The sequence below is a fragment of the Perna viridis genome, chromosome 1 (genome assembly GCF_037379345.1).
Source record: "Perna viridis isolate PV_CMFRI_1.1 ecotype Kerala chromosome 1, ASM3737934v1, whole genome shotgun sequence".
NCBI lineage: Eukaryota > Metazoa > Mollusca > Bivalvia > Mytilida > Mytilidae > Perna > Perna viridis.
Window position 1 is genome coordinate 59,520,472 of NC_142445.1, and position 19,767 is coordinate 59,540,238.

General features: G+C 32.9%; 1 protein-coding gene across 1 annotated transcript; it reads left to right on the plus strand.

The window, feature by feature from the left end:
* Nucleotides 1-342: 342 nt before the first annotated feature.
* LOC148629628 (uncharacterized) lies at nucleotides 343-8,486 on the plus strand. The gene is made up of 2 exons (XM_088554442.1): nucleotides 343-1,182; nucleotides 4,912-8,486. Exons 1-2 carry the CDS (start codon nucleotides 819-821, stop codon nucleotides 7,119-7,121), a joined length of 2,574 nt encoding a protein of 857 aa, XP_088410568.1. The 5' UTR covers nucleotides 343-818; the 3' UTR covers nucleotides 7,122-8,486.
* The last annotated feature ends 11,281 nt before the right edge of the window (nucleotides 8,487-19,767 follow it).

Here is a 19,767-nt window from a genome sequence, read left to right on the forward strand (position 1 = left end):
ATTATTAAAAATGTAACATATATAACAAAAACAGTATGCATGTTCAAAAGTAATGTCTGTCAGACGTTTACAGGTCTGTACAGAAAAAAAGGTGTACATGAGAAGACAAATCAGGCAAAATTGAAGCATACCAATATGCATGAACATAAGGCGCTATTTACAATAAATGTAGTTGAGCATCGAAATGGCCGGACGCTGGAAAATGTTTGTCCAGGAAATACTAGTTTTACCAATGGTCACAATAAATGTAGTTGAGCATCGACATAGCCGGATGCTGGAAAATGTTTGTCCAGGAAATACTAGTTTTACCAAGGGTACATTAGGTTCAGATGAGCTCATGACGTATAGTTGCGTAAAATATTCGTTTTGTGGGATATCGTGTTTAGTCGTAACATGCTGATTTAGTGGAAAGTTTAATAAGAAAAAAAACGAAACCCAACTTTCCGTAGAATTATATAGAATTAAGCTGTGAAAGTGATTTATTCTACACAATAAAGATTAATAACGGCTGGAAATTCATTTATCAATATTGTAGACTGTTACATTGGATTTAAATACTCCGGATCAATAATATGGGTATTTTGTACCGGGATTATTTATATCCTGCTCACACAGGTAGAAAACCAGGTGAGCAATGTACAATTTTGCTAAACATGTCGTAAAATGTTTACTTGTCATGTTTGAGTCCTCCATATCGAACAAGAACAACGGGGGGAATATGAGGACCAGAACTGATTACTTGTAATGGATTTATCTGTTCAATCAATGGAGGAAAGATAAACTTTTCAGTAAGGCGTCCCTGTAACTAAGGTTAGAAAATGGCGGACCGGTTGAGGAACGTAGAGGAGATGTATGCAACTGTGCGTAAGTCTCCTCCTCAAATTTCGGACATCACTTGGGACGACAAACCCCGGACCCTGAAAGATTTGATAGTTCTTTGTCGGGACCGCATGCCTTTTGTGGCCAAAATACAGAAAGGTGCCATAACTAATTACGTTCCGGGATGGAGAAGTGACAGTTCCGATTCTCGTTCAGACTCAGACGATGAACTGGAAAACATTTTACACGTTTTGGAGGTTAAGTGTAGAAAGATTATATCTATTCGGCGGATGCAATGGAACCGTCAGCAGGCGGAATATCTTCCATCCGACAAGGAAATTCAGCTTCCTTTAACATATAAAGGTAAAAATAATAGGGCAAGGGTGGCATCCCTCGTCATTTCAATTTAGTTCTTGTCGTAGCATACATATAGGTTTTTAATGGGTTCAAAATTTACACATTTCAGTCTGTGTGCATAGTATCTAGTATCACCAATTAAAAAAACAGGTTTTGATATGATGAAAATGTAAGCTTATGCATGATAGAAATATGACACTACTAAAACAAGGAGAGATACAATACCTGTTTCTACAGTCCATATTTATATATGAGAATACATCTGATAGTAAGAGAAAATATCTGTGAATAGGCCGTTTCGATTCCTGAACAAGAAAAATAAAAACTTTGATGAAATTTTCATATGACATATTTGACGCAGATGTGTATTCGAGTTACACAGAGAATCCATTTGACTACATAAAATGATGCAAGATTTATTTATTTTAATCATTTTTTTTCTTACTTAAAAATTTAAATTCCAATTAAATTTAATTCACTGTTTTTCTTATTCTTATTAACCCACAATGCTTCCCATAGAATAAAATAAAATGCGGCCTTATCTATTGACGTCTTTATATACTCCTAATTCAGTATCTTGATAAGCCTTGTTACCTATAATAGAACTATTCACGATTCTCTCTTCACCAAGAACAATACAAAGCATCTATAATTCTACTACATCCATTTCATGGGCTACAACTTTAAATAATGCATCAACAAGTCAACGTATTTTCACTGAGAACGAAAGTTTGTATATATATGTGTGTGTGTGTGTGTGTAATACCCATCCGAAAGTTGAGGATTTAGTTGATGAAATACTATAAACAAAGGAAACAATTAATATTAATAATATAAAACTTGTTCCTTATATAATGTATAATATTACGTAGAAAATTATCTTGTTTATTGTTTGTGTCATTATATTTTTTGTTTTGTAATTATCGTTTTGGCAAATGTTCATTTGTGATTTATAAATTAACTTTTTCGTCTGAATATAGCTGAAATATTGCTGCTCGGACGTTAAACCCCAACAAACAGACAAACAGACAAACATAAATTAACTTTTTATAATACGGCGGATTTTTTATTTTTTAGTACATGAATATACTTGTAGCATAATTATGACAATTAGCAATTAGCCACAGCTAACCTTTAAATAGAAAAAAAGGTTCAATACCCATTCTAATTCAGCTTTGAAATATTTCTATAGCATAGGTATCATTTAGATTCCAGCGTAATGGTTTTCCTAATGTTATTCATAAGATGATTCTTAAATATTTGAACCGTATGATATGCTAATGAGTCTTAGTCAATGTCTTTAATATTTTGTTGGCTAAGGTTCACATTTTGTGTTTGATCATACTAACAATGTTTAAGTATTAGGAACAGTGATACACTTAATTCATAAATTGATCCTTGCTGTTCTAATTAGGTATACCTTTAAAACTAAATCAAATATGACCTATATCTTGTACTAAAAATTTTAGAACAGTTATTGTTAGTGCGTGTACATGTAAATGGAATAAATAGGTAAATAAAAGTTGTTTGCCATATGAAGAACCTCCCTGACTTCATTTAATAAATTTTAGAAAAAATTTGATCTTGTCACTCAGCTTTCAAAGTATCACACTAAATTGTTAACAATCTATTCCCTCATGATTATGGTAATTTATGGATAGTTGTTAATTACATTAGAGTGTTCATTCTATGCTTGTACATGCATGACATATATTGATAAAAAGCATCACGCTTGTACACATTAGTGGAGTGTGAAGTACAACTAGAGTTGTCAAACATGTTTTTGTCAAGTGCATATTTGTCTTCCCTCGGTTAACCATACCAACATTACTTGTACATGTACCTGGAAGAAAGAAAACATTATAGTAAATACGATTGATTACCTGTAGCTAAAGCGAATCGAATGATTTTTTGTTTTTGTTTTTTTTTAAGAACATTGCAAACTATGTCCTGTCTTTCAATATCTAAGTGACATAACAAACGTGCATATTAATTAGATATTTCTAACTGTAGATCTCATGTTAATTCTAGGATCAAACCGATTTAGACTTAATTTTCAGTAACACTCGATAGAAAAATGTGCCCTCAAAGCGATTTGTATAGTTTCATGGTTTAGGAGTTTACAACAAACTGTTTTCTATATAGAATGAACCTTTATCAGACATAGCCTAAATTACAATTTTAAAGTATAAATGTACTGTTCATGCATTAAATCAATACTACAATATACTCTTTTATAATTCCCAAAGTAATCCTTTGTAATTTTTTTTAAATTAAACCCCAAGGTCGTATACAGAATGCCTTACATTTCATTTTAAATCCTTAAAACAGTCAAACTAAATATAGATTTAAAAATAACGATAACTTCTAATTTAATCCTATTTACATTTCTATTACAATATTTTTTCAGGTGTGTAAAAAACGGCATGTATACAGATTTTGTAATTGTAATCCCTGCATAACTATACATGTAATTACAAAGACTCTTGGGTTATACACAGTTGCCATTCAAAGACTCTACACTACCACAACACACTTCGCTCCCGTCGACTTGGTCTTGTAATAAGTGTCATCATCAACATGTAAAATTGTTTCCACTAGGATAGAATCTATTGACCTTTAAAAATGACTTTCAAAAAATCTCGTGAAAAATGTTTATTTCATAATTATCAATATCGTCAGCGACAATAGTTAAAAATACTGATATAATATTAAGACTATTTTTCCCGTATCAAACAAATGTAATGTTTAGGTATGTCTATTTTGTATCCTTTTTAATATCAAGTTAATCTTGATGTGGATTGTTCTTTCCGGTGATAACGAAGCTAAATATGTGAAAAAATTCTCTAGCATTGAAATATTCTCTCTTGTACAATTTATCGCTATCTTTAAGTTTTCATTTATCTTGAATTTGACAATCTAATATTATTCATAAACTCAAAAAGTAAACTCTTTTACAAGATAAACATATACGTTTGTTTAATACTATAGTTTTGTATAAAAGCTATAACTAGTTAACTTAGAGTACAATGAAGTGAACAAAACGTAATACTATTGTCTTCTTTCTTTGCTGTGAAATTTATTTGAAATGAAAACTCGTGTATTGTGTCTGACAAAAGAATACAATGTAGTAGTTTTAAAGGCTTTACATAAAAATGTAAAAGACAAATCGAGATTGTTATAAACAAGTCTAGTTTTAAGTCTGTTACGTGCTATATGTACATTGTAAGCACACGAAGCTAAATATTTTAGTATACAAAAGATGGGGTTTGATGGAGGCGGTTAAGACATAGCAAAATGAATTATTGATTCAAGATTTTAGTATTAAGGGTAGAAGCATTGCAAAAGAAGAGAAAAATCTTAAAGAAAAATAACTACATGCAAGGTACATATGACATAGGCAGGCCATGATAAAAACATTATAAATGCAACTAACGGACATCTTACTACATACTTGAATCCATTACTTCTCTGACTAGCCCTGCTCTTCTTTTAAATCTCAATATTATTAGTTGCTTTTTTCTTGGGTGAGGGGGTTAAATATTTGAACTTAAGTAAGCATTATGAAAACCGTAAATTGAAGTCAGCAGCTCGCCCCAAGCAACACCTAAAATGGAATACATTTTGTTCTTGTATATACGGGTACTGTTACTTTCCGGTTTTGGTGTTCTCTAGTCTTATCTTTTTTTCTACATTTTATGCATGCATATTTAAAAAGGTTTTGTTAATTTACAGGTTGGTTTGAAGTTCTTCCAGATGACGGTCGCGCTGTTGAGTATTTCGATTCGATACAAGCCATTGCAAATGTTAAACCGAAAAAGTTTCTCGTCCGTACCTCAATAGTGGGATATCATTTATGCACGGAAAATGGATCAAGTAGCTGGCAGCCATTAGAGATAAAATCGGGAGATGTGCTGACGACGGGTATTGTTTATATGGACCAAAAGAAGGGCAAATCAACCATGAAAACCTTCTTTAAACGCATGTTAAAATCAAATAAAAGTGTCAAAAAGGACCAAGATTTGAAATATTTACAATGTTTTGACGATGAAGAAAGAGAAATTATGGTACCTCTTATAATGACTGGTTTATTTAGTCCCGTTGGCGATGCATTGTGTTGTAATTATGATGCTGTTTATGAGCTTTACGATCTAGTCATGGCATTCAAGTTACCAGTGAAAGCACAATTAATCCAAGACATTGAACAGGAAAATCAAAGTATCCTACCACATGGAATGATTATTCTCGAAAAAGTTTCCGACGAGGAGATTGCCACTGTAGCAAAATTTGCAAGTAATGGAGAAAGGGTACAGACGTATGAAATTCCGATCAACGCTGATATCCGATTGGTTAAAGGTATGACGAAGAACAAAAAGAGTCACAGGCAAAGACAGGATCTAGCAGATCTTGATATTTCATCGCCTAACGGAGAACTCTACCAGGATCCAATGTATATGAATTTCACACGTGATCCGATGTTGCCAACCCGAGTGAAGGAAAATAAAAAGTCAAAAGGAGGTGGTATTTTAGATAAGTTGAGTGTAAAATCCAGGAGTAAAAAAGAGCGAGCAAGTTTAAAAGCTCTTCAAGCTGAAGGGGTATTTTCGTCAAGGCTAAGTAAAAGTGATATGAACTTGGAAGATTTTTTTCAAATGAAAAATGACGAGAATGAAGATGAGGATAAAGTGCAATCAAATCAAAAATCAAGTGCAATCAAAGACAATTTTGTGTCTCACTTTGATTCAATAGACAAACCAGGGCCGAATCAAAGCGAGTACGGTGTAATGAGACAATACCCTGTTCAGAACAGAGATCTTCCTCCTGTCCCTAACTGTACGTCGTCCCCTAAAGTATCTCGGCATCATGATGCCGTTTATGAAGAATTACCTCCGGCCCCTCGCCCGCCATCTCCTACATATAGACATGGCCAGTGTGGATCAACTGCTGATGAAGAGGATGGTTATATGTGTCCCGCGCAAGTAAAACGAAATCGAATACGTGATGAAAATCCATATGGAACTACAAATATGATAAGAACTAAACCCCCTGTAGCACCAAAGGAAAATGCAAAAATGATTCGTGCGCGGAAAACCCGAAGCGAAATGCCTGGAAATGTGTTAGAATATGACCCTTATACCAATAGTAGCGGGTTGAGTAATATTAATGATCAAAATGGAAACCAAGCATATTCCTCTCCTTATCGTGCTATAGCTCTTGCTCAAAACAAACGGAAAGGATCATTAGATGACAGAATTTTTAATGACGATCAAGGATTAGAAACACGATCTGCCTCTGATTGGAACCGAGTGAAATCACGATCTCATAAAAATTTGAATTTTCCCGCCAATGCAACCGTGCGAAGTCACAACTCGCGTCGAATAAGAAACGTAATGGACGTGTTCAGTATGAATGACTCTATAAATGATCTCAGACAAAGTAAGGAGACGCTTACACAATTGCCTGTAAATGTAGTAGATGACTACAATGAAAACGTGGGTCTGAAAGAGTCTAGGTCATTTCCGGTTGAGTACGCACGATCATCGTCATACTCTGTACCTGACCAAGAGTTAAGACGATATCCTCGTGCTATGTCTAATTCTGGATTCAGTGACATTTATAGAGGAAACGATTCAGCGATTTCCGGTGATTACGGATTTCATGGGGACAGTGAGTTCAGTTACAGTGAGTACTCTGAATATATTGACGATGGATGGTTACCGCCGAATAATCTTGGAGGTTTAAGCGTGGCAGAAGTATCTAAATGTATGAGGTATATTGGAATGAAGGACCGAGTTGTAATAAGATTAGCTAATGAACAAATAGATGGCGAACTTTTATGTTCCCTCGATAAGAAGCTTTTGAAAGAGGGTTTTCCTGAGTTAAATTCTTTAGAAATCAAGAAAATTGTAGATTTTATTCATGGTTGGCGACCAAAGAAAAAGTAAGAAGGTTGCATCTTTTAATATAGTGCTTATATTTTTCACCAATTCAAGTAGATATATAGGGATACATGTGTTTTAAAGAAATCTATTTGATAATTGTATTCCGATACAGAGGCGTAGCATCCAAATCAGGATAGGAACGACAAGAATGACATCTTGCCAGCGAATTCTAGGGGCAGCTGTAAAATATATATCTATATATTTTTAATTTGATAAGAATTTTAGGTACGGCTTGCCATTCCAACGAAAATCATAGATACCGCTATAGTCGTACCTGCCGTACCAGGCGATACGTCCCTTCGATACATGTTGTTATGTCAGTCAAGGATAGAGTACATGATAAACGCAATTCCTAATGCTATTTTACATACAAGTACATACTTTGGACATGTTCACCAAGATTTACATCGTGAAGACATCATGTGTAGGCACATGTTAATGATTATCGTCTTTAGTAGAGGGTGAAAATGAAATTTTACGTAAAAGCAAGTTGATCACTTATTATATCTGTTTTCTAGTTATTCGTTTTATAAGATTAAAACATTTTCTTATCAATTGCATTAATACATGTACGGGACTGAACTAGATACATGTACATGTAGATGCACGTGAGAATTTGTTTTATTTCCTGTTTCTAGTCGTTATTTTGTTCTTGTTTATTAACCATTTTCTTATAAATGATTTATAGATATTATGTTTTTTTATAAAGGAGTATCTCTTTCTTTAGAATGATCGACAATATTTATTTCCATTCAGTTTTTATGTTGTGGGGCATTAGTTGACTTCTCCACTATACTGTGAAACGACCCATGTATATTTGCATCTCAGTTCAAATAGTTCATGCGCTTTATACCAGCAATAGATTAATCTCAGGGTAGTGCGTCTTATGTGTTTTATAAGAATTCCGAATCATATGTTCATTACATGATGATATGATAATTGTATATACATGTTAGCATGTTCATCGTTTAAAACGGAAGTAGTTTAATTTATTCAAGTCACATTTTAAGCATGCACATAAAAACTATGCAAGTAAGTTTCTACACTTGTACAGTTGAATAAACTCTTTTGTACGAACATATATATTTTGAATAGCTTTTTATAGAATCACGAAAAATATATCCTATTGAAATTCACTCCATAGATTGTGGATCATTTACTTTAATAGAAAAATTGGTTGTGTAAAATAGATTTTAAAGGATTTATCATTAAAAAAATCACTTGTCGAATTGAGCGTGCAGGTACATGTACCACGATATAGTTCTGTTGCTACTGGAGCCATGACATTTTTGCATTATCATTATTTATTGTTTATTAGATTATGTTCAAGAATTAAAAGAAATAAAACAGTAGTATTATACTTGAGAATCTTTATCGTCCAGTATTATTAGTTTGACAAAATATTGGCAAACAATACCGAAGCGTTAAAAATAGGACAACTCCGAGACATTGAAATCCAAGTACAAACGTAAAAGCAAGAAACAGAGACGATACACCATCTACATCCGGGCTAATTATTGGCATTAATTATTATTTGATAGAGCAAAAAAATGAAACATGATCAAGAAAAAATAAAATGTATATATATAAATATATTATTAACCAGAAAGTAAAATACAGATTCTAAACGTGCAAAATGATGTTGCCTCGTGCCATACAGGAAAATTCAACTGAAAACGGGTAATATCCGACAGTCGTGCTAAAGATAGAAGTATTTAATTTATATTTTGATTTATCGGAAAATATTGACAACTTGAACATACAAAATCATAATAATAAAATTGCATCTTCAAGGTAGAAGTCGCCTCATTCAGTCGCTTTATTTCATACATTAAGTACATTAAGTTAACGTAACCGAGGCATTTGTGCTGCATTCAGTCAAATTAACTATCGATTTCTTAAATTAAAGATAAAGGGGTTTCAATATTTTTTATTACAGATGTTCTAAATGTTGAATGCTTATTTCAACAGGAAAGAACATATGTTCTATAAATTGGACAACTATTTATAACTCTATCTGCAAATTGCATCACCAAACATGAATCGAAGTACAAAATATCAATCATTTAAAAATTGCCAATTTTGGTATGCTGTACATATGCAACCTCCATCAGCAACATTATGACTAAATTCTTAGAAAGTTCACAATAATATGTACTAATTTTATGTGGGTATTGAAGACCTTTTAGAGAATCGTCATTCTACATTATTCTTATTTAAGCAAGATTGGACCTCTGGTTTTTCGCCTATATACTAAACGTTTGGATAAAGAGATGTTACACACCATTGTCACTTGAACAAAAAAGAAACGACCCTCGCGTATAAAGTAAAAATAGTATTTTTGGCGACAACTCTGCTTATTTGGAACTTCAAGTATACTAGTAGACAAATTATAAAATGTCAATCGACGTGGAGTGCATTTTTTTCAACAAATTATCCACCTTCCTATGAGAACTTCAAATACGATATATCTGCCTTGGTGCATAGCAGTTCTCAACAACAACGATAAAGTTGATGGTATATGAATCAATAAAACACACACACAGATATATATATATATATATATCCACGCTCCATAAATTGGAATTATAACTTTTAAAGTTCTAATGAATACCGTGGATGACTAAACAAAATAATGTATAAAACGAGAACAAGAAGACTTTGATTTACTATCATAGTGGGTAAAGACTGTAAGGTTTTACTTTCGAAATGTATGGAAGTTTTAAATAGGTCAATGAGTGTCAATGCTTCATGAGTTTTCAAAGACCTCGATGTAGCCACAACATTGTCTACGATACATTGTCGTACCCTTAGACAAAGCCTAAAACAACATTGTTTTTGTCTGCAAAACGCACGACATCCAATGTTTATTATCGGGGGTAGACGTAGAAAATAATAGCAGCAATAAGACCTATACAACACTCACAAAAGATTAATTGATTGGTTAATTGATTGATTGATTGTTGAGGTTTAACGCCCGAGCAGCAATATTTCAGCTATATTCAGGCCATGAACATGAAAGGGATGATAAAATGAACATGATGATGATGATATGAAAGAAGGAATGGGACACAAGGATAATAGGGTCGAAAAATTTTGATTGTCACAAGATAAAAGGGAGGGATTTGTAAGGTCGGGCAATTTAGCCTCCTGTGGCGGAGCGCAAAGGTTCCTACTCCTATCGAATACCATAGCAGGGTTCTTTAACGTGCGAGGAACGTGGCATCTTTCCCAACACGGTGCACCACTATGGTTTGCGGTCAGGTTTTCCGTATTATAGCCTGACAACCCCAGCATGTAACACGCCACGGGTACCCCATTCCACCACCTGGAGCACACATCCCAGTTGCTCTGTGGGCAGAGCGCCTAGCCCTCTGAGCACTATTTAGTCGCCTTTTACGACAAGCTGCAGGCCTATTCTTTCGACACCCGGACCTGCACGGGGCCTCTTTCCACAATAATACTCCATGAATTTTTACTTATGTTGCAAGGCGAGGACTTGGAGCACTGCTCTTGTTTCAAAATTATGTGTACTACATGTCTTGAAACTATGTCAGAGATTCAACTGTTACAATTTAGAATAAATCAGATGAATGTGCATTAATCAATGACACTCTGGTAACTTTTTCTTGATTTTAATTTTGCTTCAAACTACACTGAATTTGTTTTCTGTTTCTTCTTATACGCGCTTGAACTTTTTTTTGTCCAATACATTGTATATCTTGTCATAATACTATCGGGTAAAGATTGGAAAATGCATTAAAAGAAAGACAACCCTCGCTACAATATGTGACTTCATGAAGTTATTTACTTTACTGAATTGACAAATAGTCTGGTGTTCTTTCTTATTCTTTACACGCATCATAAACACTCAAACAGTCACTTAATTTTGTCATACAAAAACTAAAAGTTAAACCAAGGGAAAACACAAAAAATAAAAGTTAAACCAAGGGAAAACGCGATAAGGCAGATGTAAGAAAGTGTACAAAATAAGAAAAAAAACTACAGAAACTAATTAAGCAAACTGTCTGGACATAGCAATTGATTAAACCGTCAAATCTTTAAGATCCAAGAAAAAAATCAAAGACAGAGATTAGTCAAGCGTTTAAACCCGTCTTCTATATTTGAACGAAACGCAACATTCCTTATTAATATGTAAATTATTTGCAAGAAAAATGAGAGAGATAACTACCGAAGCAAGTATTTAAGTATAACGTATAAGAGTACCTTATCTATAGAGCGGAAATTAAAATTAAAGAGACTTAAGAGATAACAAATGGTGTTTTATTAACGTGATACACATATACTCTAGAGTACGCGGGAACACACAACGACGTCGTAAAAACACTGATTGATCCCATTGTAAACCTGATTGTTTCTTGTTACATGTATGATATGTTTGCAAGATGTTTTCTAATTTAAAAAAATAAAAACAACAAAAATATAAATCAGTTTATATTATGTTAAAAGTTTGAAGTTCGTATTTGCTTGCACAGTCTCAGATTGACGAAATATGTTGTGAAAAAAATTACACGAAGATATCGATGAACCATTCATCAAATGTAACCTCGAGAGGGTTAAACATACTGGTTGTCAACTAACGTATCAATTCACAGCTCGTTCTCCATTAAAACTTCATTCTAATTTCTCCATTGTGCTACATGATTTCAAACCAGATGGAACTTAACAAAATGTGAGTATAGTTTAGTTTTTATTATGCGCCATGATTTGCCATTAGAGAATGCAACAAAGTTCTAATTTATCTAAGTCGATAATTTATACATTTCATTTAATTAAGTTCATTGCTTTTTGTAGTTGCAATGATCCAATATAGTTCCTTTGTTCCTAGTATTACAGCCATTAAACATGTTGTTAACCCAAAACTGAATTTTCTAGAAAAAGGTTGCACTTGTATGTCATACATAAAAATATATGTAATAAAGAGAACTTGACCATTGAATCAGTAAAGAAATAGAAAATACCAGAAAGTTAAGATTATTCTGCTAAGTATCATTATTCTTTCCATAATCTTTAACAGTTAAGAAGAGTGTTATCCTCAAATTATTCTATAATTCAATAATCACATTCTTGTTTTTTATTTTACGTATTTAGTTTAGTTTAAGTTGGGCATATATTTTAGTCAGAGAAATCTTTATTTTTTGGCCATTTATCAGAATACTACATTCAGGTTTAGTATTTGAGTTAATAATTTGCTTAATTAGAACTTCATTTCAGTTGACATTCAATTTGAGTATGTGTGTTATATTATTTAAAATGTATTTTTGTACATTTTGAGACATTTTCTCACATTTCTCCTTACATTATTTTGTCAGCCTGAACTTTTATATTCATGAGTATGATATTCAATAGAATTTAGGATTGACAAAGAGCTCTATTTTTCATAACTTTACTAACATATTGTTGGATCTTTTATATTTTAATATCTACGTAATTTTAGTGAAACATAGATTCTTTATTATATGATTACATACATTATTTTATTCCTTTTGTTTATCATGAATTATTCGTTTGGTTTATTAATAATGTTTCCTTTTTCTGTGAACAAGAGATTGTGTAATGTTCTTACTTTCTCACGATGAAAAATAATTTAAACCATTACGCTGATTCTGCACAATCAATTACTACACGGTTCAAATTATCTATAATTCTGTTGGATGAGTATGTTAAGAGGGTAATATTTTAGGATAACGATTTTTAAACACTGTCACTTTAGTAGAATTTTCATTATCATTATAAACCTTGATTTGACAGGTTATATATCTTTATTTCTCAATAAACCTCTTTACAGTGGTATAGAGACAGTTAACATTACAATATAATACTAATAGCAAAATATATGATATGTAATACAATATAATTAGGAATATCAGTTCAATAGGTTACAAAACAGTGTATGAAATCATTACAAAAGTACATCAAATTGTTTCATTATAAACATAAATATTACCTTTGAGAATTCAACTTTTTAATTATAGCATTAATTAATTTACATAATTTACTAAGATCCGAGATGTTCATAGTTTGCATTAGATCTTTCATAACAAGAATATTTGGACGTGATCTAAATCTAAATTTCAAATTATTCCTTCTATCAATATCAAATGCGGAGCAAACAAAAAGGTAATGAAACTCATCACCAATTTCGCGAGAGTTACATAAAAAAAGCATTTTCTGTCATTTCGATTGATATTTCGTTATCTGCCAGATTCAATCGGCAAGTTATGATTTCTAGTTCTAAATCTACAAAGTCCGATCGTCTTTTTATGATCTAAAACTTTCAAACTTTTCTTTGAAAATTCGATAATTTAGTGCCTTCGGGGAACTCTGAACTTGGGAATTCCATGATGGGTTAAATTGATCTGTCAGTTTTTGTTTGACAGTGTTATAAAGGTTACAGACCACCAATTCAACCAATGAGCATTTGGAACGTACGCAAAAATAGTCCTACGCAGAAATTACCCCTGTTCTTCATAGTGCTGTGAAAAAAGTTCTCACCTTATTTAAAAAATTTAAACGGTTTCTGAAAGGAAAAACATTTCTGTACATTTTATAGTTGCATTTTGCTTCTTGTGATGTGAAGCCTAATCTCCATAATGATTTTTAAGTATACCCCTATCTTGTGAAAACACTGGGATTTCCCATGCTATTTATAGACCCTTCACTTCCGGTGACCAGTACTGTACTGCAAGTCTGCTAACCCCACATGCCATTCTGAGGATTGTGAGCTGACATATGTAGAATCATGCTGATATATAGTCCTCTGCAGGTTAAAGTTAAGGTAAAGTCCAGAGAAGCCATTGAATATTGTAAAATTAGCATAGAAGCCTATGGAAAGTGGAATTAGTGGTTTTTAGCCTTAAGCTGAAGCCATGGCAAAATGAAAAGTTTCTTGAAATAGCTTTAAACTACTTGAAGATCTTGTTAACTTTGCCATGAGAGGAATACACTACAAAAATCCTTCAAAATATGCATTTTTTTAAGTTATAGGTCCAAATTATGGAAAATTGGTCTTTTTGGCTGATTTTTATGTCCTATCTTGTAAAAAGTGTAGAAAATTTAGTAAAAATATCAAATATTAAACTTTGAGGGCTATATTTACCTAAATATGGTGGTAATAAGCACTCGAAATCAAGTTTTGTGTAGATTTGAGCAAAAATTAGGTTAGAAATGAGGAAAAACTCACTTTCATTACTGCGGTTAAGGCCATATCAGCATTCCCCTATGGCAACATGGAAAATCCATTATTGAGTACTTTTTTTGCTTTAGGTGCCCTTTACTGGTCATGTTTTAATGTGAAAACACTGTATTTACAAATTTAAAGCCAAATATATCACCTTTTGTGAAAATTTAAAGATTTAGGATTTTTGACATGTGATCAAGAAAAAGGGGGAGGCATGTCAGAAATAAATTTTTAAAAATAGACCAATTTCTCAGAAAATGATTACTTTTAAAACTATTTCTTCATTAATATTGTTAAAAAACAAGTTGTGATTGATACTTTTTATTTGAAAAGTCAGAAAAAGTTCTTTGCAAATATTTAATGCATTTAAGTATGGTAGAATATTGTCACTTTTTTGCTCGCACAACTTGGTTACCCTATATTTAAAAATCAAATATTTAAAAAAGTGCTTGTCACATTTCACTGAAACTTTGCAAATGCATTCAGTATGTGTGTAGGAAGATACCTGTATAGTTATTTATTTTTTCTAAGACAAAAAGTGACTCTTTAGGTTACAGACCACCAATTCAACCAATGAGCATTTGGAACGTACGCAAAAATAGTCCTACGCAGAAATTACCCCTGTTCTTCATAGTGCTGTGAAAAAAGTTCTCACCTTATTTAAAAAATTTAAACGGTTTCTGAAAGGAAAAACATTTCTGTACATTTTATAGTTGCATTTTGCTTCTTGTGATGTGAAGCCTAATCTCCATAATGATTTTTAAGTATACCCCTATCTTGTGAAAACACTGGGATTTCCCATGCTATTTATAGACCCTTCACTTCCGGTGACCAGTACTGCACTGCAAGTCTGCTAACCCCACATGCCATTCCGAGGATTGTGAGCTGACATATGTAGAATCATGCTGATATATAGTCCTCTGCAGGTTAAAGTTAAGGTAAAGTCCAGAGAAGCCATTGAATATTGTAAAATTAGCATAGAAGCCTATGGAAAGTGGAATTAGTGGTTTTTAGCCTAAAGCCAGGTATTACTGACAAAATTTTGTGTATCCCAAGCGTATGACAATCCACAGTTATCAAATATGGATTTAATAACGTTAATCCAAATCATATTTTGTCCATCAAAAAAATTTCGTAAACAAAGTTTGTACAAAATAACAGGTAGTTTCTCTTGTTTTCCAAATATTAATTTGGACCAGTAATTGACTGTTCTCAATTTGATGCAAATATCAAGAGAATATCCGTAGACCATGTAGTCTGGTGTGGTACTCTTCAAATGTAATAACATATTACAGAATTTTAAGTGTACCCGCTCAATTGTGCGGTTATCCCCTGATCCCCAAATTTCGCAGTCATATAAAAGTATTCGCTGAACTACCTTGTCAAAGAGCTGCAGTTGACATTCAATAGATAAATTGTGCAATCTTCCTTTCTTTAGGATCTCATACATTGCACTTGTAGCTTGCTTGGTATTTACTTGTTTTGCCCGTAGGAAATTACCTCATTTTGTCAAAGTTACTCCTAAATATTTAAATTCATTTACTATTTCAAATTCGGATTCATTATACGTAAAACTTAAATTATTCGGTAATCTTCCTTTGCTAAAATGCTAAAAATAACAATTTTGCTTTTATCTATATTCACTTTAAGTTTCCACAGTTCACAGTAATCATACAGTGCAACTAACTTTTGTAAATCTTCCTTTGACTTTCCCAGAAGGACAGTGTCATCAGCATATAATACAGTAAACAGTTTTATAAAAGTGATTCAGTTCTATTTCTAAATCATCAGTAATATGGGTTAAACCCTCCATATTCTTGCTATTGAAAAAAAATCAAGATCATTTAAATACAATGAAATAGCAAGAGTGATAGGTTGTTACCCTGTCGAACACCAACATTACATGGAAAATAATCAGAAAAATCTGTGCCATTACAGATTCGTGACTTAATATTACTGTACATATTTACAATAACATTGAGCATCTTTCCGTTTATTGAGCTTGCCATTAGCTTTCGCCACAAGCCAGGGCACCAGACTGTGTCAAAAGCCTTAGCAAAATCAATGAACGCACAAAACAGTTTCTTCTTCTTTAATTTCAAAAGATCAAATAATATATGTAAAATATAGATGCTATCAGATGAGGAATAACCTTTTCTAAATCTAAATTGATTTAGAAGCTTATTAATCGTGACTTTCCATTGCAAAGTAATTACATGAGGAAAGTAAAACATCTTGTTGAAAAAGTTTTTTTTGTTATTTGGTAGTTGATTAAACTACATTAACTACAAGAGTAGTTAGGCTTTTATTTCCCAAAATAGCAAAAAAGGGAAGTTTTCCAATCTTTATTTGATTTATATTTTCATACAAATACAAAATTACCAATCACATTTATTTCGAATTTCAATAGGCTGTACACGTGTTGCATGGAGTAACCTCTCTTTAGCAGTATTACAATCAAGTATAAAGGAAGATCTTAATACCAAAAATTAATTCTAAATAAGAAGTACTCAAAACCAAAACCATCGAAATAGAGAGTGAAATCCATCACCGTGGGTTTTTTACAATGTAATTGATAGTTTATTCATATAACGTTGTATAATTAAAGAATGTTTTAGAAAAGATCCCTGTGTAGTTTTGTTTTTAAATTATCCAGAAGTAAGACATTGGAAACATTGTTTATCGGTCAAAAGTAGGGTTACATGAGTTTTAACAAATCAATTCAACTTACATTGAATAAAGATCAGAGCACAGCATGATGCAACATTAAAAATTATGTCAAAATGTTAAACAAATTTTCATTGTCTCGATTAAGAGGAAAGTCAAATATTAGATAGTTAAACGCTGGATTGAGTCAGAGTGATATGCAACACACAGCTACATAATGAAAATAGAATGATTGAATGTTATAAGGGTTTATGAACAATATCTTGTCCCAACTCTTAAAAGTTAAAGAGGCAAGATAATTGATAAGCCTTGCTGTCTCACTACAGAAAAGATTTTATTTTTCAATCTGAACTTGATTTAAGTATTCTGGGTGTTGAATAGAAGTCGCAATTAATTCTCAAAACATTCATTTGAAAAAAATAATCAGTATTTGCATTTTTAGTTGATGGAGGTTGACATCTTTCTTTTAGAAGCTGATACCCCAGTTGGAGTTATATCAATTTGTAGTCTGTATGCTAGGATCCATTCAAACATATTAGTAACTAAACAATTTTTAGTTTGCATTACCCCTTTCCCCAGGTCTACTACTTTAAATACGTGGGTTTTTTTTCGTTAGACTCATAGATTAACAATATTTGAATCGTCACTTGTTTCAGCAGTTTAAGTTCTTAGTTCTAAGTTTAATTACTGGACCAACATTAGTTTAAAATCGATTCATCGACGTTCATGGAACGACTAGTATTGCGTGATCCTTTTTGTCTTTATTGTCTGTAATACTCCTCCGTCACCTGGTCATACTCTAATATAGCATTAAAATGTATTTGTTTTAATAGAACGGTCCAAGGAGGTCTGTAATAATGGCCCAAAGTAGTCTTTACTGGTCCGACACAACGCGGAGGAAAGTTTCTGAAGACCGTTAATACTGATTGATTATTGGGGTTTAACGCCCGAGCAGCAATATTTCACCTATATTCAGGCGATGAACATGAAATGGATAATAAAATGAACAATAAATGATTATGACGATAATGAAATGAAAAAAGGATGGGACACAAAGATAATATGGTCGACAAATTTGGATTGCCACTAGAAAAAGGGAGGGATGGGTAGGGTCGGGCAATTTAGCCTCCTTTGGCGGAGCGCAAAGGTTCCTACTCCTATCGAATACAACAGTAGGGTTCTTTAACGTGCGAGGAACGTGGCATCTTTCCCAACACGGTGCACCACTGGTTTGTGGTGAGGTTTTCCCTTGTTATAGCCTGACAACCCCAGCATGTAACATGCCAGAGGTACCCTTTTCCACCACCTGGGGCACACATCCCAGTTGCTCTGTGGGCACAGCGCCCTAGCGACTGGCTAGGTTTCTGAGCACTATTTAGTCACCTTTTACGAAAAGCTTAGCGCTGCTGTAGGTCTATTATTTTGACACCCGGACCTGCATTGGGCTCATTAATACTGAACGACAACTAATACATTTTACCTGTAAATTATGATAATATAAAAATATTTTGTTTATTTACTAACAAGCCATCCAAAGTCAACTAAATGAACTCTCCAATAAGAAACGCACCTTGTTAAAGAGTAATCAAGGGAACCAAGGTTATAGCGGTAATACAAAGAATGCAATCCAGGGACAAAGACCAGACATGGAAAACAGACACACACAACAAACTAAGACTAACCAAAATCATGCATACAAAGTAACAAAAACAAATGAGCAACTGGGACTCCATTAAAAACTGGGAGCATGGACCAGGTGCACCGGTAGGGTAAGCGTACGTACGTATATTTTCAAGATTCATGCTGCAGAGAAGAGATAACTGCATATGTGTCTACAGACGCCGGAATTTAAGTTTGAAAACGAAACAAGACATATAAATGCCAAAAATTCCTGACTTGGGACAATCACAAAATATTCAGCAGGTTCACAACACTCCCCTTTTAAAATCTGGCCCCTGTATAAATAATATTACATAATTTAACACACCTAATAATCAGTTAAAAAAGGTGTGATTCCCTTGTTACAACAGAAATAAAGAAACTGAATGTAAATTACACAAATGTACGAACTAAGGACTACTAGCAGTTTACTGGCATGCCAGCTCCAGACCAGTTTAAACCTACAATAAGTTATGTCCCCATCGTATATATAGAAATGAACATTCTACCGTATTTTTGTCAATTATATGTTAATCTTTTCTGTATCATACAAATTGGAACATGATAAAAATCTTAAATTACACTTGTTATCGTTTATCTATGAATGATGTTCCGTTGCCTGTCTTAAAATTTCACAATGACAAGATCCTTAAAGCCATATATAAGTTATTGTGGACAGGTTATGTGTCTGGTTCGATAAAACATTGATGTTGTCAGGTAAATGAGACACATATATTCAGTGTGTAATCAGTAACTTACAACTACTTTTTATGATAAATCGTCTGTCATCATGTTACATTGCCTAATCATATTGCTTATCCTGATCTTTTCTTGCTAATTTCAACTCAAATATTTAGAATTATCTCTCTTTCCTCATTATTTATCATATGGTGGTCTAATCAAAGACCCGTATTGTAAATACAAAGTCGACGGACGTTGTCAAAAAATATACATTTTTTTTTAATTTTGAATTTTATTTAATTTCAATCATTTTTTCTTTATTCTGTATTGAATACATCTAGAATTATTTGTAATTGGGATATGAGGAATAGTATTTTCAAAACGGAAGTCAAGGGAATCAGAATTCGAACGGTAATCAAAAGCATTTGATTCAAGGATAAA

Excerpts from the sequence above, each read along its gene's own strand:
- LOC148629628 (XM_088554442.1), top strand. The coding sequence starts at position 819 with ATGGCGGACCGGTTGAGGAACGTAGAGGAGATGTATGCAACTGTGCGT. Across the intron at positions 1,183-4,911 it reads GCTTCCTTTAACATATAAAG|GTTGGTTTGAAGTTCTTCCA; the intron begins GTAAAAATAATA and ends GTTAATTTACAG.